The 26,622-nt window shown below is 42.1% G+C and overlaps 1 protein-coding gene across 8 annotated transcripts in view; it reads left to right on the top strand.

The window, feature by feature from the left end:
• Positions 1 to 104: 104 nt before the first annotated feature.
• Positions 105 to 26,622, top strand: part of MBTD1 (mbt domain containing 1) — an 86,684-nt gene continuing 60,166 nt past the window's right edge. For 2 of the 8 annotated variants that reach the window (XM_060252997.1, XM_060252999.1), the window contains exons 1-5: positions 1,948 to 2,006; positions 7,448 to 7,649; positions 10,654 to 10,793; positions 16,146 to 16,260; positions 16,894 to 16,979. In XM_060252997.1, the coding sequence (XP_060108980.1) occupies positions 1,956 to 2,006; positions 7,448 to 7,649; positions 10,654 to 10,793; positions 16,146 to 16,260; positions 16,894 to 16,979 (594 nt within the window). In that variant the 5' untranslated portion in view covers positions 1,948 to 1,955. Of the gene's footprint in view, positions 304 to 1,947; positions 2,007 to 7,447; positions 7,650 to 10,653; positions 10,794 to 16,145; positions 16,261 to 16,893; positions 16,980 to 25,377; positions 25,506 to 26,622 lie in introns of those variants that run through there. The other 6 variants (XM_060253003.1, XM_060253002.1, XM_060252998.1 and 3 more) reach the window with 6 other exon arrangements.

The following is a 26,622-nucleotide window of genomic DNA, read 5'->3' on the forward strand; positions in this document are numbered from 1 at the left end:
GAGGACGATCTAAAGAGTAAGGGGACCAATGAGAACGCGCCGTGGGCGGAGGCGTTGTGCGCGTGCGCAGTGCGGATATGCTAATGTTGTTGATATTCTGGGGCTAGGAGTTGAATGTCTTTCTCTCCCATTAAAGTGAGAGGCTGAACTTTCTTCCTCCTCCAACCTGGCCCTGCCCCTCAGCAAGGGGAGGGGGCGAGCCTGGGGGAGGGGGCTGAGCTAAGGGGGCGGGAGGGGGGAGGAGAGCAACAGCAGGAGGCATCCCCTGCCCATGAGGGCCTGATGGAAAACACAAAGGACCTGGTGAGTAGAGCGGAGCAACCCCCCTCGGGGAAGGGGGGAGGAGGAGGAGGAAGCAGAAGAAGCTGCTGCAGCAGTAGTAGTAGTAGTAGTAATAGTAGCCGGGGGGGAGGATTGACCTGGGACGCTTTTGTGCTGCAGAGGGTTCGCCTGCTTCGCGCTTGGACTGCTTTCTGCAGACTGAGAGACTAGGCTGGGTGCTGAGCTCTCTTCTGCCTTCAGAGGGGGAGGGAAGTTGGCTGGCACGTTGGCCTGAAGGGCACTTCCACAAAGACAGCGATTGCCAGGTGAGACGTTCGAGTAGTACAGAGCACAGGAGCGTTTCCTTGAACTCGCGGCATCCCTTTCCTTTTTTTCCTCTTTGTCCCTCCCGCAGTTTTGCCGCTGCAGCGTATGAAAGCGGGTGGAGGCATGTAAAAGTTGTCCTGCTTTGTGTGTGCGTGAGGGGAACTCGTCAATGCTTTTCTCTGACTTGGTTCCAAGCTCCCTTTTTTGTGTGTGATCTGTCTGCCTGTCCCTCGCACTGTATTGTTTCATGGGCAGTGTTGGCAGCTCTTGGTTTCTTTGTCGATTAGTTTCTTTCGCTGTACTTCTGAGTTTTGTGCCCTGTTGTGGTTTGTAAACAAAAAAAGTAGTGTGTGCAGCGTGGGTGCGCGGAAGTGTTCCTGCTGCTTTTACTTTTCACGAACCCTCACACAACAGTTCCCAAGAGGATGTGGAGAATACCGCTGAATGAGTAGTGTCTTTTCAGGGTCTTTTGTTGTTGTTGTTGTGCAGGCTCTGTAGGTAGAAAGTAGAGTTTGGAGATTGTAGAGGAAATGCTTTGATTTGCAAATATTGTAGAGAAATGTGCTTCAGAATCTAGTTATTAGGAGAAGGGGAAACTTAATGACTATGGAGAGGGTACTGTTGCTTAGCTGGTGTTGATTTCTTGTTCTCATTGTTCTGTGATCTTTCCTGTTCTCTCCCTAAAGTTTGCTGATGTCTTCAGTCAGTTTTGGTGTACGCAAACATCCAGGAGCGAAATGAATTCTGTAGCCTTCGCATACATCATGTCTCTCGGAGTTCATTTACTAACACTTTGAACAGGTTATGCAGAAAGAGCTTTTAAAATTAAAGTAAACCCCCCCCAAACACACATTTAAGGATAGACTGTCAAAATATGTAGATAAATGCATGTAATGCAGCAGCACCCTTGCTGCATTTTGTTCGCTAAGGAGATTCTCATTGCTGAATTTAGTTTCTGCACTGAACTTTGTTACATGCAGTCTTTCTAATGCAGTTTGCAACATGTAAATCTTGGACCCCATTTCAGATGTTTGTTTTTTGCTATGGAAGAGATTGACAAGTAGCTAAAATATTTGAGACAGCTCTAGAGAAGGTTTGGATTGTACACGACTTGGCCATGCCTTACATTTCTGCTGTAATTGTTTCAGGAAGATGTCTATTTACCATTCTCACTTGTATCATTCTATTTGCATAGATAGATCTGCTGTGTTCATTTGGCCATAACCATTGCTATTATGCATTGATTTTATCCTACAATATTTAAAAAGGAGACCCTTCTCAATCTATTTCTTAAGAAATTTGTTTAAAAATTGTTTGTTGTACTTTCCAGAATTATTACAAATCCAGTGGAAGTTGTCCTTTGCCAGATGACCATTACTAAGTACTGCACAGCGACAAATACCCACATTTTAGGAAAGGTATGTGAGCAAGTAGTGGATAGGGAACTCTTAAGCTTCTTGGATGGAACAGACCCATTTTGATCTGGGTACAGGCCTGACTTTGGAACTGAAAGTGCCTTAGTGGCTCTGATGGACACTTTTCACCCAGAGAGAGATATGAGTGTAATGTTGTTGATTGTCCTGAATTTTTCCAGCATCTTTTGATACCATTAGCCTTGGCATCATTCAGTACCATGTGGCCAAGGTGGATGTAGATAACATAATGCTTCAGTGTTTCAGTTCCTTTCATGCTGATCAGTACCAGAAAGTAGTACTGAAAAGCAGCTTTGCAACACCACAGATTTGTGCTATAGGATTTTGCAGAGTTTAGTTCTGTTCCCTACACTTTTTAATATTTACATAAAATTGTGGGGAGAAGATATCTGGAGATTTGGAGGAGGTGTCATTGTATAAATGACAGCCAGCTTCGTTTCTTTCAGCAGTGTCTCTGCCAGGAAATGGTAATGAGCTGGATGAAGGCCTATAAACTGAAGTTCAGTCTAGATAAGATGGAGCTGCTGTTAGCTGATCATGGAACAGGTTTGCAACTGGGGGAACTAGTAGATCTGAAGGTGCAGATGGAGGTTGACGTTTCCTGTGTGACATGCAGAACTTTGTGGTATGCAGAACCCAATTCTGGATTCTGCCAGCTTCATAATATAAATGGTTGGTGAGGCTATGCTCAAAATAATTGTCATTACCGACTGTAGTCTTCTGTCATTGAACAAAACAGAGATGAATTCTGCAGAAAAGAGGTAGCACACTTAGTTCAAAGCTAGCAGATCAAAATGAATAACCCCACAATGCAGTTAATGCAATTTTGTGTGTGTGTCTACAGCTACATAGTTCTTTAAGGGATAGTGTTTAAAATAGCAATTCCTCCTTTTTTAAAATCTTGTTGAACTTGAGATTGCAGGTGCCTTTGGAATAGGGCTCATTTCCCCATGTGAACCAGAATAGAAAATATACAACTTATCGCTCTCCATGAGTACTTTTATGGGGGTTACAAATGCTTGTTGGATTTGTGAAACTTTGAGCTGCGAAGAAAGGAAAATATCAGGTCCATGTGGCTCCAGAGAATATCATTTAAACACAATACTTATAACTGTGAATAACTGGTGCAGAGAATTACACTGCAATTCTAAACAGTTACTTTTCTAAACTCATTGGTTTCAATAGACTTAGAAGGCTGTCTCTGCTCCAGATTGCACTATTAAGTCTGTTGCAGCCCAGCAAACAAGAGTCCTTTGGTAAATTAAATGTATTTAACAGAATTTTCTGTGGTCCACACAAAACCTTATGTCATAATTCTGTCTTGTGGATTTGACCTGTGAATGCCATAGATTTATATTCTCTTACCTGTGCTCTTCAACACTTATGAGATCATCTGGAGCTTTGGGGTCATATGCCATCAATATCCAGATGACATGCCTTCTACGTTTCATTACCCATTCCTCCAAATGTGTTCATCCTGGCCTGGAGCACTGCGTTGAGGCTCTGGCTGGGTAGCTAAGGCAGAACAAGACAGAGCCGATGCTGGTTAGAAAGGCTGATAAAGGGATTAGATTCATTTGTAGTGGATGGAATGGGGTTGGCATTTGCAGAGGAGGTTAAGAGTTTGCTCATAGCCCAGTCACCGGTGTTCAGAATGCAAGTTGGTTTGCTGGCCAAGAACGGGTTGCTTTAGTGGCCTTCCATCATCATCTGGTAGCCAACTCTTTCATCCTTCTTAGACACAGATTTGCCATGGTGATCCATGCTCTTCTGTTTGCAGTTGAGACTACTATACCATGCTGAATGTTGGGCTACCCTGGAAACGTCAGCTGGTTCAGAATGCAGTAGCCTGGTTATTGTTCGGTAGGCTCATGGGAATATAGCTTGCCTATTTTAGAATAGTTTGCTTCCAAGTCCAATTCAGAGTGTTGGTTATGAGTTTTAAAGCCTTTCATGGGCTAGGACTCACATGTCTGAAGGGCTGTTTCCTCTCATATATCCGTATGAGAAGAAACTGATTTTCTAGACCCATTTCAATCTGGAACTAAGATCACCGGGAGAGGCCCTCTTGACTTGCCCATCAACTAAAGAAGCTTGTCTAGTGGGTATACTGGAGAGGAGCTTTTCAGAGACAGCTCTACAGTTATGGAGCAACCTCTCCAGAGAGGTGCACCTGACTTGCTCACTCTTGATCTTTAGGAGGTAACTGAAGGCAGTTTTATTCATGATGGGATTCATTTAGTTCTTCTGCCTACTGACAGTTTGAAATTATTGATTTTAAGTTGGTTTTTAATGTATTTTTAATATAAATTGAATAAATAAAATAAGCTTCCTTGAGCTTCTGTATGGTAGAAAGGCAGCTAATAAATTATTTAAGTAAATAAAAAGTAATGTGTGTCAACTGTGGTCCTTGGGCTACTATCTCATGGCTTCTCCCCACTGCAGATACTTGACCTGGCACCAACAAGACCCTCTGTCTTCTGTAGTGTAGCTTCCTCTGTGGAATGAGCTCCCTGAAGTGGTTCAGGGGGGTCACCATGTGGAGAACATTTTTGGAGCCATTTTGTTTCCCAGTGTTTTTAATGGAATATAAACTTCAGATATCTGTTTCATGGTGGGGGGAATTGAGTTTTATTTTGTTGAGTTTAAAATTATGATGTTTTGACTATTATTTGTCAGTTGCCTTGAGTGTTGAGGAAAAGCAGGATACAAGCATTTTAATTACTAAATAATGCATTAGTCTTAAAGGTGCCGCAGGATTCGCTCTTTTTCACTTAAACCAGTTTCTTACACATTTATGCAGTGACAAAAATTGGTAGAAAATGTTAGTACATCTAAAATAAGATCCTAATGCAGTGGCTCCCAACCTTTTTGGAACCAAGGACCAGTTTTGTAAAAAAACACTTTTTCCATGGACCGGCTGGGGGGCATCGCTGGAGTTTTTGCCGCCCCAGGCTGCCCCCCACCCATATCCCATTACTGCCCCCCCCCATGGGGATCTTTAAGGGGGGGAAACTGGGGCTGTTTCTGCCACTTCCCTGCTAGGTGGCCAGGCGGCAGAAGGCTGATCTGCCTCCCCTTCTCATTTAAAGACCCCCGTCCATCAGCTGATTGGTGGGGGTCTATAAATAAAGGGTAGCCTAAGGTCGCAGCCCTGCCACCCCTTTCGCCTGCCCAGGACCTGGGCAGGCGAAAGGGGTGGCTGGGCTACTCTGCCTCATTCCAAGGCTGCCTCCCTGCCTTGGAGTGAGACCGCACTGCCTCCTTCATCTGCCTGGGTCCTGGGCAGGGGTGGTGTGGCACCTCTGCGACCCAGTTGCTCGCAGGCCATGGACCAGTACTGGCCCACGGACCCAGTACCCCTGGGACCCAGTACCCACGGACCCCTGTCCTAATGTATGTTTATCTCAAATAAGTTGTGGGAATAGTTATTTGAATCTGCAACACAGAAATATGTGCCTAGCAACTTATAGGACTACTATATCCATGGGTATGTTAATATTGTGCCTGAGGCTGTCCAGATATGCAGATTAGTCTTTTGTTCTGCAGCATGGAAAAGATGTATAAATTAAAAACATGTACTTGGTTATTTTGTGAGGAATCTTTCCTAAATGCATTTGCCTGATTTCTCCCTTCAGTTAGGACAAGAGTGCTTTTCCCTCTGTTTCTCATGCTGAGTACTCAACCACTAAAGGTATTTCTCAGATGGGAAAAGCATGACTTAGGAAGAATGGTAGCATTTGGCCTTCTTATTTAATGCATTGGGATCATTTGAGATGGTAGACCATCAGATCCCTGTATGCTGCCTCACGGAGTGGGAGGAATGGTTTGGAGTGCCTCTCCTCTTATCTAACTGGTATCAGAAGGTGTTGTTCTACCTGCTTTGCCCCACTGGAACTATCATGTGGGGTGCTGTAGGTGTCCCTCTTACGCCTTACATTTCAGGATTTACATGTGGCTTGAGATGAGATTGTCTTACATGCTGTAGTTTGTTTCTTCAGTAAGTAGATGACTATAAATGTTTTTCTTCTGCTGCCGTTTCAGGAGCATTAGTGAACCCTTTACATAGCTGAGAGAAATCTTTTGGGAGTTGATGGTGTTTAAAAAAAAAATGAAACAGAATCCTGACAAGGTTGGGGAGTAGAGAAAGGGAATAAAGCTTTACAGTATGATAGGGATTTTTACAGTATGATAAACAAGGACTCAGGATTGTGTCCTTGTTTATGCTTCAGTTGTTCAAGACCGTTTCCCCTAACTGTAAAACAATGGTCAATGCTTCTTTTGTCTTTTTAAAAATGTCTTTCTTAAAAAAAAAAGAACATGGTAAACTCAAAATACAGCAACTAAACAATTTAAAAAGAAAAAAAAGCTATACATAGAGACAAAAATGTAACAGCGGTGGCAAATCTTGACCTAAGTTTCTGTAAGAGGGTTCCAAATGTCTAAAAAAAAAAATTCCATGTGCAGTTGTTGTCTATATGCCATTTATTCAAATATTGATAGAATTCTAAGTTTCTCTATGGGAGGTGGGCATTTATCGATCCAGGATCGTAATACAAGTTTTTTAGCTGTAATAAGGACACAGAGGGTCCATTTTCCTTGCCTCTTTGTCAGTAGGTGTAACTGAGGCCTTGTTCATTATGTGCTATTTCAATATAAAATGTGTGACTTGACTTGTACTGTGCAAGGGATATCACTTTAGTTATAGGAATTTTGCAAAGTATTGTTGTCCCAATGCATAATGAAGGTATACACATTGCAGTTCTAAACTATTGTGATACTGACATGTTTCACTCTGTTTATCAGTTGCCATGGAATTGCTTCTATGGCAGATCACTACTTGAGAAGAGTAGTCTTCTTCAAACATTGAAAATGTGTTAAGGAAAGCACATGAGGGGCTGTCTAAATTCAGTGGATAGCAAAAGACACTGTAGAGACTGTAAAGAATAACAGTGATGCATACCTGGGTATGACTTATCTGGTTCTGTTCTTGCTGGAAACTGGAAAAATTCTTGGTTTTCTGAATGACATTCAATGCAGGTTAATAATGAAACTAACTTTATTTCTGGGTAAACTTCCGTGATAGCTCTATTTTCATCCCCCTCCCCCCGAAGTTTGGAAATCTGAAGCAGATAATATTTGTTACCTTCTAGTTTTCCAGAGTGGATAAATAGTGTTTAAATATTTGAATATTTTGAGGAATATCAGCAGGTGATACCTTGAGTTTGAGGGGGAAAGCACATCATTTAAACTTAATATTGTCTCATCTTCTGATTAGATGTTTTAGGGGTCCCTCATTTATTTGTGTATATAGAGTTGGACTATATAATATATATACTACATGCAATCTTAACATTTGCTCAGATGCTGAAAGCGGTCTCATGTTTTCAGAGACGTCAGTATTTTTAATTTCTCTTGTGTTTTAGACTGAACATTCTTCACGGTCAGAAAGAAAGAGACGCGACTCATTCGGGATGTTTGATGGTTATGATAGCTGCAGTGAGGATACCAGTAGTAGCTCCAGTTCTGATGAGAGTGAAGAGGAAGTTGCTCCTTTACCCTCCAGTCTCCCAATTATCAAGAACAATGGACAGGTCTACACATATCCCGATGGCAAATCTGGCATGGGTGAGCACAAAAACGTAATAGAATTTTCAGCTGAAAATTCAGTTGAATGACACATAACTGACTTCAGTGAGCTGAACTGTCTCAGAATACTTCTGAGTTCTTTCATTCTTCAGTTATGTTAGATGCCTGGATCAAAGGCTAAAGGTTGGTTCATCTATATGCTCTGCTGGAATGTCTCTTGTTGCTGTTGCGTTACAAATAAAAAGGTTTTAATGAATTTTTAATTCTACTGGGCATGCAGAAGGTCCCTGGTTCAGTCTCCAGCATGTCCAGTTAAAAAGGATCAGGTACTAGGTGATGTGAAGGACTTCACCTTGAAACCCTGGAGAGAGTAACTGCTAGTCTGAGTAGATAGTACTGACCTGACCAATGATGGACCAGTGGTTTAATGCAGTATTAGGCACCTTCATGTTAGCCATTAAAATATGCATAAAATAGTAAGAAACTGTTCTTTTAACATACTTTTTACATGATGAACACTAATACTAAAACACTAATTTAGGATAATTCTAGGAGAATGTTGTTGCTTTAAAGTTACTTTTAGAAAATGGGAGATAGGGGGAGTTGTAGAACACAGAAATTTTATGATGGGTCATAATTGCCTCTCTCAAGCTAGGCTGTCTACCACTTCTGCTATAATCCTCTACAGCAGGGGTGGCCAACAGTAGCTCTCCAGAAGTTTTTTGCCTACAAGTGGGAAGGGCGGGATACAAATCTTAAATAAATAAAAAAAAACAATTCCCATCAGCCCCAGCCATTGGCAGTGCTGGCTGGGGCTGATGGGAGTTGTAGGGGGAAAAAAAATCTGGCGAGATACTGTTGGCCGCCCCTGCTCTACAGTCACAATACACCATCTTTATCACACACATATGTATGTCCACGTGGTAGGAGGGAAGCCCAAATGGATACGGTAATGGGTAAAATCCCAATTTGAAAGGAAAGAGGAACAAACTAAGACCTGTGAGCTAAGGAGCTACTTTATTTCATGAATCTGAATGGTAATTTATTGAACAGATGAAGCTGCCTTATACTGAATCAGACCCTTGGTCCATCAAAGTCAGTATTGTCTTCTCAGACTGGCAGCGGCTCTCCAGGGTCTCAAGCTGAGGTTTTTCACATTTGCCTGGACCCTTTTTTGGAGATGCCAGGGATTGAACCTGGGACCTTCTGCTTCCCAAGCAGATGCTCTACCACTGAGCCACTGTCCCTCCCCAATTGTACAATTGTTGAAGGTTGGTTATCTTCTTAAAATACAAAATTGTTTAAGAGACATGTTTTATAGCTGAATACTACTTGCTAGAGCTCTTGTGGGCTTTTAAAGACATTCTAGTACAAAATTTAACATATTGATATCCCATTATGGCTTAAACAAGTTGCATTCCTCTTAGACATTTCAAGACTGTGCTCATTGCCTACAAGTCATGAGAGAGAGCTCCCATTTTTTACAAGTGGTGTGTTAAGTAGGAGCAGGGCAAGAATGTAACAAAAGTATTGACAAGACTGTAAACCATTGTCATTGAACTACTTAAGTCACATGAACTAACAGTATAATTAAGAACAATGTGGAAGTCATCTCCAGCTCTCGCACTAATCTTTTTTTTGAAGGTACATGTTTTAGAACTATGAGCATACAGCAAGCATGATAACATGCATTGGAAAACTAGGAAAAAGTATGTTCACATTATGTCCAGAGAATTAAAGCTATTTTGAAGATCCAAATCTGTATGTGGCCTTGTACAAAGGCTTTTTTTGCAAGGGGCATTTTAAAAATCTACTTTGTTTATACGCTTTCTTTATCCTCAGTGGAGACTCCATTCTTATCTCCTTCCATTTATCCTCACAAAAGCCCTGTGAGGGAGATTAGGCAGAGAGTGTGTGACTGATGCAATGTCATCTAGGAAGCTTTCGTGGTGACAGGAGATAACACCAGACTGGGGCCCACTCCCCCCGGTTGTGCTGCCAAAACACCCCCACCACTACCTGCAGCTCCTCTAGATGCCAGAGATGAGGGCGGTGCACCAGACACTGGCCAACTCAGCAGACCTAGAGTAGCTTTCACTGAGAAAGCAGTTGGTCTGGGCCTCCTTGGAGAGATCGGGCTAGTGGCAGATACCATGGCTGCTGAAGACTGGGAAGCCTTCCTGCATGCTGAAGAGGCCTCTAACAGCCCAGCCAGGAGCGGTGGTGAATTGGATAGCTGCCCAACTGGGTCCTCATTTTGGCACCTCCCTCTAGGCCTTTGGCATTTCCCTTTCTGGAGGAGTGGAGGCTGGGAAAACAGGGGAGTGGCCACTCTGAGACTCCCAAGTGAAGGGTGGGGTATAAATCCAATCTCTTCCTCTTCTTCAGTAGCCCGTTCCCATTGGATCTCTTCCCTGACTTTGAGAAGAAGCCAGAGTTCTTCAATCTTCAGAGGGATTGGCCAAGGTCCCAGCAAGGGTAGGACATGGCCTGGGATTGGGCAACATGTGGAGATGATAGGGGCTTTAAAAAGGGCTTCTGATGATTGCTAGGGAGGAGAAGTGGGCTCAGTTCAATACTATGCGAACTACTGCCTGGAGAAGTGATTAATGTGAAGCAACCACCTCACTTTCCCATTATGAGGCCTAGGGAGGCATTTGTGGCTCGCAGGAAGATGGCTGAGAGATGGCTGGCTGAGACTGGACAAGAGGAGAGCCACATATGGTGAAGTGGGAGTTTAAACCTGGGTGTCCCAGCCCGTAATCTGCCACTCTACCACACTAGCTCACTGATATATCAATCCCTTTATCAGAAATCCCATATAAAATTAAAGAAGGAAGAAGACCAATAAAGAAGTGCATCTGAAACATACAAAAAGACCTGTTATGAATACTTGATTTGGTTCTCCATGTCTACACAATTCATATGGTTTTATCTGAATTTGGTCTTGAGAAAGTTAAATGGAACTGCCTTCTAGCTACGTGACAATTAATGTAATGTCTTTACATGTGATTTTAGCATACCGGTTCTCTTTTTCCATTAGCTACCTGTGAGATGTGCGGGATGGTTGGTGTCAGAGATGCCTTTTATTCTAAAACCAAGCGTTTTTGCAGTGTTTCCTGCTCAAGAAGTTACTCATCAAACTCTAAGAAGGCCAGCATTCTGGCCAGACTTCAGGTAACGGTACAGTCACAATTTTATTCTCTTTATTACATAGATAAGCATATAAAGACATATGTACAAAAGTAATGCCTTTTTTTAAAATTAAGCTATTTTTAAATGAAATGTAACATTATTCCAAGAGTGTAAGAATAATTAGACGGGTCATTCAATCCAGCATTTGGTTTCTGGCAATGGCCTGCTATGTGCTTCTGTAAAAGAAGAGATTAAGCTAAAATCCTCAGAACTTTGACTTTTCTTCATAAGGAAATTTCTTCAATCTCATGATAATTCTGGTTGCCCTTTTATGTGCACTTCGATTATTTTTTTCTCTGTATGCAGAGTTAATCTTTTTTCAGTGATCTATCTACCATGATTCCCAAGATCTCTCTTGTGGATAGTCATGGCTAGCTCATAATCTTTACGTATTTCCAGAATGCTCTGAGAGAGGCAGTCAAGCAGTTTGTGGGACATGATTCCAGAGTGTCAAGGCAGAAAATTGTGCTGCTTGTACAGACCAGTGTGGCTTCAGTCTAAGGTGGAACTTGAAGCTTGTCTTCATTAATAGATCTTAAATACCTAATGTGTTCATTCATGGGAAGGAGAGATCTGGATCCCAGGATGCATAGGGCTTTATAGTTCAAACCCAGCATCTTCAAACGGACTTGTAAATATGCAGATAACCAATGTAATTGTTTCAGTATAGGTGCTGCATAAATGTGCAGACATATCCATTACAGTTTGGCTATGATTGAAGCAAAGTGGAGTGCAGGAGTACCCTCAAGCTATGAACTGCACTTTCACAGATAATGCATTCCTGTTTAGAAAAGGTTTACAGTCTCATTTGGATTGAGTTTAAATTTGTTTACCCTTGTCCAAAGCATTACTAAACCCAAGCAACAAGTTCTGAAATATCATAACCTATCTTGAACTGGATGGGAAGGAGACATGTCATCTAAGAACATAAGAGAAGCCATGCTGGATCAGGCCAACGGCCCATCAAGTCCAACCCTCTGTGTCACACAGTGGCAAAAAATGTTATATACACAATCTGCATATTTAATGCTGTTTTCCATGACTCTGGGTGACTGCTAGTTGTTTTATATAGACAAAACTGATTCCCTAGACACTCCACAAGGAAGAATTGTAGTTTCCCAGCAACACTTGGTGGAAGTTTCTTTCCAGGAGAGAACAGCACCAGTGCCATTCACTCCCATCATGATATGCAGTCCAGAAAAATTCAGTGGCTGGTGTATTGAAAGCCACTGAGAACTTCAGAAAAATCAAGAGTCATACACCCCTGTCTTTCTCTAGGTTCAGGTCATGTCAAAGCAGTTTCTATCCTAAATTCCAGCCCAGTCCAAAGCCTGTTTAAAATGAACCTAGATAATTGGCTTCATTCAAGAACATTTGAAATTATCCAGCAGCTGCTTTGACAAGAACTTTGCCTAATGTTGTAAGTTAGATGAAGGCCTAAAATTACCTAGCTTGGTGAAGTCAAATAAATTTTTAAGGAGGCACTAATAGACTCCTTCAAGACAGCTGCAGGTTGTTGTTGTTAACCATTCAGTTGTGTCCAACTCTTAGCAATTCTATGGGCCAGCTCCTTCCATATTTTCCGATTTTGTACGGTTTATTTGAGTTGTTCCATGCTCAGGTTGGTGTTGACTTTTATGGTGCCTAGCCACCATGTTCTTTAGTGGCCTGGTTTCCTTTTGCCACTAACCCATCCAAGCATAATTGCTTTTTCTAGTGAGTCCTTCCACATGACATGCCCAAAATAAGTCATTCACAGTTTTGTGATTTTTTTCCTTCCAATGGCATGTCTCGTTTTATGTGTTCCAGTACTTTCTTGTTTGTCACCTTCGCTGTCCAAGGAATGCGCAGGAGTCTTCTCCGGCGCCACAGCTCAAATGAGTCAATTTTCCTCCTGTCTTGCTTCTTCATGGCCCAGCTTTCTCAGCCATAGGTTACTTTGGGGAACATAATAGGACGGACTAATCTGCATTTGGTTGGTAGGCTGATGTCCTTGCTCTTCCATATACAATTTATGCTCATCATGAATCATGGCAATAACCCTTCCTAAGAGATGGATTTACCATTTCCTGACCAGTCAACTTATTACAGCTTGATGTCACCAGCCGCCTAGGACAAATTGTGACCTGAACATCTCCAGGTTATGTCTCCTTTGTCTTTTGGTGAAGCAACTGACTTTAAGTGCAGAATGAACAGTCAGTGTCCGAGTTATTTTTATTACTTTAAATTTCTATCCCACCCTGTCTGCAAGGGGACTCAGTTGAAACAGAACTGAGCAAGTTTTTTTAGTCTGCAAAACATTTTACAAACTGTTGACAGCAGGTTACTTTTAGTGTCTTGGGGCTTCTGTTAGCAGAAAAGTAAAAGTACTTTGCTGCCAGATCCACCATGTATCAGGCCTTCAAGTGGATTATAAACTGTTTGCAAGAGTGCAGGTGGTAGAAATTTCTGGAGAAGGTTAATCATAGATCCCAGCAGCTTCATCTTGATCAAGGTTTCAGGAAATCAAGCAGCAGCTTTGTGTCTACATCATAAGAATGGACATCTGGAACAATTTCAGTGGTTTGGGGCTATTCCCAGTTCTAGAATTCTCTCAGTGTCTTGACAGGGCATCCTTCCAGTTGAGGAGTTTCTAGCCAAAGAACAGTCTGGAAGTTCATAAGCAGCAGCAAGTTTTGGGGATAGACCATTTTTAATCAATCTCCCTCCACCTGCATAAGTTAATAAGCCCCATGACTCCAAGGTAATGATTTGTTCATAATGAGGGGGGGAATAAAATCTCCCCATCTAAAGATCAGCACCCTCATGTTCAGATTGCCTGGTAAAGAATGGGAGACTGAAAGCACATTAGAACAGCTCCATGACTGCGTCCATGAAGTCCATGAAGCTCCGTTAGTATATTAAATGTGGGGCAGGCAGTATATTTACAGAATTCCCAGTCTCTCCCTGGTACCAAATAAAAGATGCACACACTTGGCAAAAGTAGTTTGCTGGCTTATGGCCCCCAGTGAAGAAGATAATATCCATTTCATGGCAATCCACCTTCCCACTCAGTTTTTTCATGCTGCAACTGCATCAAGTGACAGCCAGAGAACACTGTGTTTGATCTTGCCAGGATTCAGTGATACATGGTAGGTTGATACATTGAGAATAAAGTCCTGGATCACTGATGAAAGACCAGCCTGACAATAAACTGTTGGGAATCCATTCAAGTAACTTGAGTCCCGGAGTCAAGAGAAGGGCAAGAGGAGAAGAGGTGAACCAATTGCTTCATCTGTCTTTTTTCTCAATTGGCCTATCCAACCTGCAGCAACACATTGCCGCCTCTTGCAAAAAAATACCTCTAATCGCTTTTGTGTGATCTGTCTGCACTCTTCCCAAAACATGTAAGACCACCAGAAATAAACAGGAGGAGGAATCAAGTGAGGGGAGTCAAGTGAGGGGAACAATTTAATGGTGATCTCCCAGTCTACTGTGACGGAGAGATGTTTAAACCATCATCTCTGACCACATTCTCTGAAGAATGACAAGTCAGACTCTCTTGCTGACCATTCTTCATAATAAAGGGAGAGGAACATTTTCATCCAACTCTTCCCTTGCCAAGCTTCCAGGTCCTTGCACTTATTCTACTTGGAGTGTCTGCCCAGAGTTCACCTCCATTTGATGACCAGTGGTGCTACTGTTGGCCTTTTTAGACCAAAAATGCTCCTTCACAAGAGGCTAGAATGGTTAGGAAATAGCTCCTGGATTGGGAACGGAGAAGATGGACACTGAAGCACTGCACACACATAGCAAATACATGACTGCCCCACCTGCTGACATAACTCAGTGAAAGGTGGAGGAAGAGAGTCTGCTATCTGCTATTGCTTCTGCTTCTATATTAACTGATGGTCAGTATCTATTTGATCTGGGATAAGCACTCACCCTAAGTTCCATCACTCCATAGCAGGGGTGGCCAAACTTGCTTAATGTAAGAGCCACATAGAATAAACATCAGATGTTTGAGAGCCACAAGACATGAACGTCAGATGTTTGAGAGCTGGAGGGAGGAAGGAAGGAGAAAAGAAAGCAAATAGATTGGGGAAGGGTAGAGGGAAGGAGAGGTGAGAAGAAAGCAACTTTAACTTTTAATGCATTCTCCAGGCTGCCGGCCAATGGTACAGTGGGGGCTTTGAGAGTCACACGCTATGTGTGAAAGAGCCACAGGTGGCTCCCGAGCACCAGTTTGGCCACCTCTGCTCCATAGTATACGTATGCCTAGGATTGCATCTGTAGCAACTTGATTTGTTGAAGAATTAAAACTAATCAATTTCATTTTAAAACATCAAATGTCTGCATGAAACATGGCTCAGGATATAGGCGTGAGATCTGAATGGATGAGACCAGTTGCTACAAGCACCATCTTCAGTCCTCTATAGAGTTTATGTGAAGTTTGCTCAGCGACCAAACATGTTAGTGCTCTTGAGCAGTAGCAAAATAAGGCAATGGGGATGTTCATGCTAAATTTTCCTATGGGTCATGTTTGTCTTATTTATGATGATGTACAAGGAATCAAGCAGCGTGTATGTGTGCACTAGGCTACCCTTGGAGCAATGAATGTGCAATTAAATTGGCTGCCATGGGCCATTTGCACCTGCAGTGTTAACTGTCCCTCTGTAACAGCAGAATACTAATGCAGTTTCATCTGAGAGTTCTTGTTAGATTAAAAGATCATGATGACTAATTCTGCTGGTCTCTCTTGAATCCTAATTCAGAGTGTGAATAATTAGGATTGAGTATACTTCTGAACAAAAATAAGCATTCTTTTTGAATTCTGACTTGGGACAGTATTCCTAGATAGATTTCTGTACTTGAAAGAAACCCCTACACCATGGCGTAGCTTTGATTTTAATCATTCTATTCCTTTTCAGATACCTAGTATTAGTGCATTGTTTCTTGCGATAAAATTTCACAGATTAGTATATAGAAATAATCGTATACTTCCCCCACCCTCCGGTGTGGTGTTCCCATTAACTACATCACACAGCTGTTTTGTGATTGTAATAGATTTGAGTAAACTCGTTGTTTTTAAAACAGCTTCTGGCTAGATATTTATGAATGATCTGATAGAGAAATAGATTTTATCCATAAATTTAGGACAGCACTAATTTCTGCCTCTCTGCTTTTTAAAATACGTATATTTTTGTAAGTTCTTTTGCGCTTGGGGTTTGCCTGTTTAAAACAACTGTTTTTCTTCCTGAGAAATTTTGTTAGTAAAAAGTGTTTTGAGCAGAATGTTCAGCATTTTGAGCAGAATGATGTGTTTGTGAAAAGGACCTTATTTAGTTCTTGTTGTTTTAGGGAAAACCTCCAACTAAGAAGGCTAAAGTGTTACAGAAACAACCTTTAGTTGCTAAATTAGCTGCATATGCTCAATACCAAGCAACGGTACAGAATCAGTCAAAGACTAAAACAGGTAACATGGGCGTTAAGAACCTGAGGAACCATAATGATGGTAATGTCTGTAATTGGGATCAATTTCAAAAGAGTTGTAAGATCTTTTAAAATATATAATCATCAGTTACTTGGGTTAAGCAAGGGTGATTTCTCTAAATATTTAAAGGGGGGGGTCTTAGAAGGAATAATTCCAGCTGTTCAGGACATTGGGGTGATTCAATGAGAAAGGATGCTAAATAAAACCTATTGAGAGGCTTAGCTGATTGGTCCTTGCTTGCATTTTTTTAGTTATATCTGCATATTGGAATGGTAACTTTATCATATCACATTGGTTTGTTTGGGAGGATGGTCTTTCCCATAGTACAGTGTTGGTGACTATATTTAATGATTTCTTAGGGGCTGTGATGGCATCTGCACTGTGTGTACTGCTCTCTGCTCCTGGCCCCTAATAGTTAGCATTGGTAAAAATCTGTAATATTTAGATGGATTTGTTTTTGAATGTGGTGAGTTATGCCTCTGAGCAGGCTTCGTCACAGATCCTTTGAAAGTTTCTTCTGATCCAACTTTTCTATGACCAGCAGACGAGAAACCAATATGTTGTAAATATCAACTTACTTATATACCTTGCTAAATAAAATAACTCTCATTTTAGCATCTGTTCCAGTGGAAGGTTTCAACTGGGGCAACTACATCAATAGCAATAGTTTCACAGCCGCTCCTGTTAACTGTTTTAAACATGTAAGTATGTTTTACTTTACTGAAAGTAATGTTAAAAAGGTATATAAATATGAAACAAAGGTTCAGGATTTCTACCCTGAAGAAGCTAACTGCTTTTCATTTAAGGAATGGACTGCTTAGAGCTTTGTAACAAAAACTTGGAAGCAGCCTTTGGCTATACCTGTGGTTCTCACCGACATGCATAAAGCTTCTTTCGGTTTCTGTTAAGTTGCTATCTCAAGCAAGTATGCCTTGATAAACAGCTAGTTTGACATGTCAGGCTTGGGTGGAGAGTTCTGCTTAGTAAGTACCTTGCTTGCTTGTACTCTAAACTGCCTGAGAACATCTTGTGTAACCAATGGAGTACTCCTCCGCAAAAGGTGGAGTTCAGCCCAAGCATGCTTTTCAGGTTAATTTTGCAAGACAGGGCATGTTGCAATAAGCTGCTTTGTCATTAATAAACTTCATTACGTATTAACCTACATGATAAAGTTCAGGTAGAATACTTAGAGATGAAAAATAAAGTTTCTTCAATAGAAAATAAGCTGCTGTAGTTATGAGAAGAACTTGTGGTTATGAATACAAGTGATATGGCGACAATTCTTTACTCTTTTACAGTTTCAGCCATAAGGCAATTCAGGATTCCTTTTGTACTGCTGTCAGAGTGGGGAATGTCACTTTTGCTCAGTTTATTGTATCAGCTTGTACAGTTTTAATTGTACTTTACTGGATCTGTACATCCCTGTAACTATAGAAAAATGGAAACAGGGTTGTGGTAGGGAGCATGAGTGAATAACAGACAGAGGAACTAATCTAGTCGCATTGAACTGGGCAGTGTTACCAAGACAAGGCAAATGCCGAATCTTTTTAGCCTCTTAAAATTTGTTGTCACCTATTCACATTTTCTCCCTCTCCTCTTCATTTACCCTCTGCCTATTGTCAGTGTGAAACTATTATAGATTTTCACCACTATTGAAGCCCCATGACTCAGAGTGGTAAAGCTGCAGTACTGCAGTGCAAGATCTCTGCTCACAACCTGAGTTTGATCCCGGCAGAAGCTGGTTTCAGGTAGCCGGCTCAAGGTTGACTCAGCCCTATATGCTTCTGAGGTCGGTAAAATGAGTCCCCAGCTTGCTGGGGGGAAAGTGTAGATGACTGGAAAAGGCAATGGCAAACCACCCCGTAAAAAGTCTGCGATGTGACGTCACCCAGAGTCAGAAACGACTGGTGCCTGCACAGGGGACTACCTTTACCCTTTTTTTTAAATTGTCAGTGTGAGTTTAGGCATATTGAAAGAGACAGATCAAAGTCAGTGTATAGAGCAGGTGTGGCTGCAGCAAAGGAGTGTGCTAATAGGCTCCCTGTAACCAGAGGAACCTGTGTAGTCATTTCAGAGTCTATGTCAGACATAGTGAGATTGCCTTCGTGACTGACCACCTTTGGTTTTCAGTGTTATACATGCCTCAGAGCTGAATCTATTTATAAGGAAACAGAAAACTAGACATGGCAGAAAGAAGGCTACGGACCTGGTGTCTTCTATGGCAGCACTGGGACTCTCTTGGATTGTATCACATCAAGCAGGCCACTGGATTTGACCTTTGCTGTGGGGATCGATGTGAGTCCAGTTGCTGTTGATATACTGCCGTGGTAGGACCGCTTTGTACTAAAGGTCCATCTGGATGTCCCAGTTCCACCCCTGCATAGTGGCGAGCTGACTTATCCTCGCTTGCAGAGTCTGATAGCCCAAGTTGGGTTCCAAAATGCTCTGTGGGATCAGATGCCCCCTAGTGACTCATTGGATGTGCTGATAGATAATTGGCATATCCCTCTTTCTGAAGCCATCGATGAAATCACTTCCTGATGCCCTCTTCACCCCCGTTCCAAATTAGCACTTGGTATTCTGTGGAACTTTAGAGGATCAAGCAGAGGCTTAGATGGCAAGAACATGTTTGGCATCAGACTTGTGAAAAAGCTACAAGAACCTTCTATATGATGCCATGAGATGGCAGTGAAGGCCATAAAGAAGGAATTTTATGTGGCCACTGTTGCATTCACTAGTTCAGGGGTGTCAAGCATGCAACTTGGGGACCAAATCAGGTCCCCAGAGGGCTCCTATCAGGCCCCCGAGCAACTGGCTGTCATCTGCTTCCTTCTTCCTCTCTTGCATGCCATTGGCTGGGTCTGCTGCTCTCTCCTGCCCACTGTCGGCCCCAGAACAGATGAGAATTGGGCCACTGGGGAAACTGCTAGGCAATCAAGTTTGCTTTTGTCAGTAAAATGCAACCAATGTTGGTTCTCTCACTGAAAGGCAAGGGGAGGAGACCCTTGCTAGGCCTCTTTTGGCCTTTGAGGGAGAACTCATTAGGGCCATTCCTAACTAGGGTTGCCAGTTCCAGGTTGGTGGGAAATCTGTGGAGATTTTGTGATGGAATTTGAGGAGGGCAGGGTTTGGGGAGGAGAGGCCTCAGCTTGCTATAGAGTCCATCCTCCAAAGCAGTTACTTTCTCCTGGGGAAGACAGATCTGTTGTCTGGAGTTCATTTGTGATACCAGATCTTCAGGCTCCACCTGGAGGTTTGCTACCCTTGGCCTGACTGCTTGCTATTGCTGCTGGGAAGGAGATAGGGTTGCCAACTCCAGGTTGGGAAATTCCTGGAGATTTGAGGGGTGGAGCCTGGAGAGGGTTGGGTTTGAGGAGGGATGGAACCTCAGACAGGTACAATGCAATAGATACCACCCTCCAAATCAGCCATTTCCTCCTGGGGAACCATTGTTGTCAATTTCCAAGTGAGGGCTGGAGATCACTCAGAATTATAACTGCTCTCCAGATGGCAGAGATCTCCTGGAGAAAACAGCTGCTTTGCAGGGTGGACTCTATGTCGTTATATCCTGCTGAGGTCGCTTCCCTCCTGCTTTGGTCCATGCTGTGATTTCAAACCACTCACAGACTTTCAGCCTAACCTATCTCACAGGGTTACTGTGCAGATGAAATGGGGAAGAGGAGAATGATGTGAGCTGCTTTGGTCCGTTGTACTTTTCCTACGTAGGGGCCGAAGGGGGAGATGTGTGTGTGCGCATGCCTGGAAGACATGGTGACTTCTGGTGACCCCTACTATGTCCCAAGCCGAAGTCAGATCAATTTCTCTACAGAAAACAGCTGACTTGGGTGGGTGGGAAGACTCAAAGGTTGGAGGGAGCGAATGCCTTCAGTTGCATGAGTGGGTGGGAAGACAGCAAGGGTGGGGGGGCATTCACTCACAACCTATTTCTAGAGCCCGTTGTATTTTCCACCACAACCCATGGAGACCTTAACGTTCAGGCAAGGGAGGATCTTTTCATTTTAAAATTGGGACATACAGTTAAGTTTTGTAGTCGTTGCCCTGACCTGGACAGCTCTGGCAGTCCCAGTCTCGTCAGATCTTGGAAGCTAAGCAGGACTAACCATGGCAAGTACTTTGCTGGGAGACCTCCTTGGAACCCCACAGTCAGGGGCTGTCTGTATCAAGTCACTTCTCGGAATGTCCTCCATGCCCTAGTAGGGGTCACCAGAAGTTGCAATGTTTTCCAGGCATGAGCACGCATACAAAATACAATATTTTTTTTTTAAATTGAAGTTATTAGGGAGGAGCTGTCATTGGGGGGGGGGGTGTTTTTATTTTTGTGTGTGTGCGCACTTGGAAGTCATGTCGATTTCTGGTGATTGACCCCTGCTGGAGGCCTGGAGGATATTCACAGAGGTGTCTGAAAAAAAGCCTGGCCCTGTCCTCGTGACTGGGTATTTCAAGGAAGTCTCCCTTCCAAGGACTGACCACAGTCAGCTTTGCTCAGCTTCCGAGATCTGATGAGATCAGGTTTGCCTGGGCTGCCTAAGTCATGGGGCAAGCTGTCATTTGTTTTTGATGGATCCCTGCAGGTGTAAGTGTGTCCAGGGAGGTCATGTGGCTATACGGTATAGGATAGGCTGTTTTTCGAAGAAGCATCATGCGCCAACCAAGCCTTGGCTTCTAAGTGTCCTTTCTGAATGTGGCAGATTCCTCTGTTTACAGAATAGGGGAAGGGCAATTTTCACTGTTTCCCCCACAATAATTCTGGGATTCTGCTGACCTATAGGGACAAGACTTCAACGGGCACAGAAGGCTGCACCAGAAGGGCAGCTTCACTTGTGATGCATAGGATCCCAATCCAAATGTACAACAGATTTTTTAAAAAGTTAGTTTCTATCCCAGCAGAGTTCTTCAAACGCGTTAAAGAAAATCTTGCAGTTTTAAAATCTGTTTTGGAAAGTATGATATGAAAGTTATTGAAAGGCAGCTTTATGCTGGTGTGTCTGAAGTCAGACACCTTAATTTCTTTAAACAGCTCTTGTGCTAGACTCCCATCCCATATGTCAAAGTGGCAAGTTTGTATAAAAATCGGGATTTGTGTATTGGCAGTGTGTATGAATGATGACTGCAGTCTGAATACACGTGTTAAGTATTCCTGAATTTGATACCCCAGAAGGAAAATCCAAATGATAAAGCCAGATGCCATGTAACCAAATCGTATGACTGCATGAGGATATTTATTTGGAAGTGTGTAAGGTAGCGTAGAATGTACCCAGTCAGTAGTCCTTGCACTTGTAAAAGAGAAGTATCTGGGGTTTTCTGGTGGAAGACATGTAAGTTAAATGAATTTTAAACCATTTTTTGTATTGTAGCACAAATGCAGCCTGTGTTGTAGAGGTCTTGGAACACTGGGATAGATCAGGCCACAGCTGGTGAAGAGCTAGGTCATTTTTTGTAATGGAGGCACCTGGACCCCACCAGTTGTGTACCTATCTTTGACAAGGTTCTGCAACACTGGAAAGAAAAAACCCTTTAATATTTTGATTTTTTCATAGATATCCTGCACAGTCCCCTAACCCTGATAATGCATATCAACCTGTTATCTCTTCCTACGCACTTTATGCTATGGAACAAGTCTGAGATTTTAAATATAAAGTCTGCAACATTTGAGTATATATCTTCTGCATTGTTGGCAAAATAGGACTTTGTAACAACCATGGAACTGCCTCAGTAATATTGGGTACAATTAATGGAGGTGGGCACATTCAATCCTGGTGTTTTATTCAGGTGAGAAAAAGAGCAATCTGAGTGTGGAGATATTCTTACTAATTTAGTTGTCATGACTAGATCATCACTTAGTTAAGTTTAGGCTTTCAGGGCTCCAAAACCTTTAATGGTTAGGAATCTCATTAGGATGGTTTTTCAATAGTTAACTGAGCAAACCTAGGGACAGTTTCTTGAGAGTAGGCCCATTGAATAAAGGTGGGCTTGCATCTAAGTAGACTTGCTTAGAATTGCTCCCTAAATTGTCTTGAGAGACTTTCCTATTGGAATGACAGGCAGCCCTCCTGAAGTTCTGGTTGAGTTGTTGAATCAAGAGGTGATTGAGCTGTAAACAAAAATGCCTTCTTTACCAGAGAAAGTCCAGGCCTCACCTTGGTCTTCTAAGATCTTGGACTGGGATCAGTGAAATGTCAGGAAAGAATGCTCGTACTGAATCCAAATTAAGGTTTATCTTTGAGCTCAATGATTGAGCCTTTACAAATAATTTTTGCCTCTTGGATGTTCACTAGTTGTTCCTTACTCTAGAGAAATGGGGCAGTAACAGATGTAGCTTCTCTTTAATATTTTGCTTTTGATGCATTTGAGTAACCATTCATGAACATAAGCACACTGGGCTAGCTATAGAAGCAGCAGTATTACATAAGCGGGGAGAGAGCCATCCAGCATATCGTTAAACAAGTGGCGAAGTCTAAACAATGTTTTGAAGTTAAACCCTGGTATAGTTAGTGAACTGTCCAGCTCAAGAACTGATTGATAAGACTACCTGGCGTTCATTTGTTATTTCCGTCCTTTGCATGCCTGTAATACCATTTTTAAGGCATTCAGTAAATGAAGACTAGAGCCCCGTGGCGCAGAGTGTTAAAGCTGCAGTACTGCAGTCCTAAGCTCTGCTCACGACCTGAGTTCGATCCCCGGTGGAAGCTGGGTTTTCAGGTAGTCGGCTCCAGGTTGACTCAGCCTTCCATCCTTCCGAGGTCGGTCAAATGAGTGCCCAGCTTGCTGGGGGTGGGGGGAGTGTAGATGACTGGGGAAGGCAATGGCAAACCACCCCGTAAAAAGTCTGCCGTGAAAACGTTGTGAAAGCGATGTCGCCCCAGAGTTGGAAACGACTGGTGCTTGCACAGGGGACCTTTCCTTTCCTTTTTTCAAATGAAGACTGGCACCCATCAGCATAAAATATATAGGCAGTACTGATTCTTTGTACACCACATTTCTGGTTTAAATTTCACATTTTAAACCTGCACTTGGTGAGTTAAATTTTGTCATGCTTTTAGTTTTATGCCCAAGGTCATCTGAAATAAGCCCTGCCCTCTTAAATGTTGATAAATTTATATCACTAGCTGCTTATGTTCTATTTGATGTCAAGGAGGAAGATGCCTTCTATACTATTAACCTTTCTCCTCCTCTGTGACCTGTGCAATGAGTTTTGGGAGCAGGAGATTGACACAGGTCAGTAAGGAACATGTGGTATGATAACATGCGGTACATCAACATGCCTTTTGTAGGTAGAGTTTTGTTGTTTTAGTACTGCTAATTCATATAAAAATCATTTTGCTAAATAGAAGGTACAAATACTTTCATGCCTAGTACTTTCTCCAGAAATAACTTCATTGTAGGACTGTGTGACTTACGTTAATTAACAAAACCGGGTTCTATCAATAGTCTTCTTGAAAACTTTTCCTATAAAACATTTCGGCCTATTGTTTCTTCTCTCACAGAAGGGCATGTTCTTTGGAAATTTACTCATTGCACAGGCACCCTCGCTAAACATTTCAAAAAGCAGAACGTTGTATGGATATGACATTATCTGCCCGATAGAAAATAGCAACGTCTTACTGTGCAGCTTAATGGTACGCACTACAATGTTTACTAATAGGACAAGTGAACACGAGGGTTGATCGTGCTGTTCTCTGAATCACAGTGTGCATTTGAAAATAAAAGTAATGTAGTGGTTTTTTTAAAAAAAATAGGATTAATCAGAGTTTCACAAAACAGTGCGTAGTCTTTTTCAAGGTTTCTAGAAATCATCAGGCCAGATCTTTAAAAGAAAAGCAGTGATGGAGATGTTCCAGGTCCTGTTGTTAAGGCTTTTAGTCTGCATCTTATGCAGGGTGTGTTAGACTCTGTTAGGGTCAATGCTCCCTGTAAGCTGTGGAGTCTTGTGAGCAAATATTCTACTTCATCAGCTACTGGCATTAAAGTTGTGGGCGAGAAATTTGGCCACTGCATAAATTAGTTTGCTCTGGGGCCATCCTTCCTGAGCTAAGAGAAAAATGTGTGAGGTGAAGGCTAAAACACTGCGAGCTAGCACACACTAACTCAGCTTAGAGGGAACACTGGTTAGGTTCTGTGATGCTGGCTTCATGTGACGCCTAAGCCTTCTCAGAAAAAAATAATCTCTGTTTGAGAATTCAGACGTCTCTCCAGAACCAAACAAAATGCACATTTCTTAAAAGAAATCTGACTTTTGATGATTGTAACTGTATTCTTCGGGAGTTGCTACTCTAAATTGATTTGAATTTTCAGCTTGTTTATAAATTGTATATCGTTAAGAGAGAGACATGCCTTTGCCACTAAATGGCACTGAGTTTACCAGCATCATCCTCTTACTGCCCTAAGTCCAAAGTGATGGTGTAGATCAGGGGTGGCCAACGGTAGCTCTCCAGATGTTTTTTTGCCTACAACTCCCATCAGCTCCAGCCATTGGCCATGCTGGCTGGGGCTGATTGGAGTTGTAGGCAAAAAACATCTGGAGAGCTACTGTTGGCCACCCCTGGTGTAGATAGCTCTACATGCATAGCTGGGTTTTCCTTATTTGATTTCAAGCAGCAACTTCCATTGTTCTTCAAAACAAGCAACTCATAAAATTTCCCTGCATTAAAAAAAAAGCAACTCACGTATGACATTATGGAAGGTTAATGGGGTAAGGAAGTAGGGTTGATCTTAGAAAAAGAAATAGTTAAAAATGCATTATAAACATGTATTCTGGATCATAGCTCCTGCGCATACAAAAGATAACCAAACCTTGCTATCAGAGGCATCAGTTACATCTTGTTTGCCGTCTGAAACAAAACTACGCACACGTTCTGTTCCTAGGGTACTCTGGAAACTCCAGAGCCTTCAAAATTCTGCCAGTGCTTTTTAAAAAGAAAATAATAAATATGTATATAAACACACCAAGAGAGCCAGGACTACATACTTGCTGTCCTAGGCAGTAATTATAGGGTCAGCCTATTTTGGGTTGGGAAACCAATGTACTTAAAATTTGGAGCTCTCCCACCAAGACCTTCCTGATTGCAACTTACCTTGCAGGGAAGGCGGCTGTCCCTCACAGATAATTCCTCCAGAATGTGCGCTGGATCAAAGTGGTGGTGGCCAGGCAGACCTTCCTTTTATTGGGAAGGAGCCAGAATTGGATGTCTTCGGCGTGAATCTGAAAGGTAAACTTGTTCTTATCTGTATGCCTATGGTTCTGCTAGTTCATATATATGATGCCAATCCAGGTCAGTTATTGATACAATTTATTTTTGGATTAGAATTGGCACTTACTCAGTGCTATTTTCCCTCCCCCATGTTTTGAGTAACACCGAGCAGGCGAAGTTGGGTGGCGTGAAGGAAGATGAGCTATTATAGCTGTAGATTGTCTGCTCTTCCAGGAATAAATGTAGAGACAATAGAAGACAGTATATTGACTATACTATTGAAGGCCACAAAAGGATTGGTGTAGGAGGAGCTAGCAGAACCACTATCTTCACAGACAAGGACAAGTTTAAATTTCTGCTATACCCCTATACCAATCCACACCCTTGAAATCTGTTGTATCAGTTGAACAGGGGGGGGAATTGACAATTTGTTAGTCTGTGAACTAGTTTAATGGGAGTTAACTCCTGGTGGTTCTATCAAAACCCCACAAAGATCCAACTGAATATCTCTTTCAAAATAAAATAAGGTGTGCGGTGATAGTGATAATGAACTAGGTCAGGTGTTTAGAAGAGACTGTATTGGCTTGACATCAAAATTAGTATTTCAAATGCATGAAATGATTTCAGTGAAAAATGTGGCTCTAGTAAAATAAGATTACATTATAAACTAAGGTCATTTAGTTCCAAGGATTTGAAATGTAGAAATAGTGTGTAACTATATATCATGGTCTTGATTTTTTAAGCTAAATATAAAAATATTTTTATAAACATATCATGGTTTTTTCTATTCTGGGTTCTGTTAACAGTTTAGCTGTCTTGTTCTGAGCTATTTCATATTTCCGGACACACAGCACATTGCAGTAGTTCAGCCTAAAGAGATCAAGGCTTGAATGACTGTGGCTAGGGCGGTGGGTCTCGAGGCACAGTTGCCAAAGCAGCCTAAGCTGGTAAAATTAACTTCTGTCCATTACCACCCCCTGCACATCCAGATCTAGTGATGAGTCAGCTGCTAACCTGAATCTTGTTCCCTTTGTTTCAGATGAGTTTAATCACAATTCTGTTTTGGCAGCTTTGGGTCCATTGTGTTATTTAAAACATTCGATAATTTTATTGTAATCTGGTTATCAGCAATTTA

This window comes from Heteronotia binoei, chromosome 13 (genome assembly GCF_032191835.1).
Source record: "Heteronotia binoei isolate CCM8104 ecotype False Entrance Well chromosome 13, APGP_CSIRO_Hbin_v1, whole genome shotgun sequence".
Lineage (NCBI taxonomy): Eukaryota > Metazoa > Chordata > Lepidosauria > Squamata > Gekkonidae > Heteronotia > Heteronotia binoei.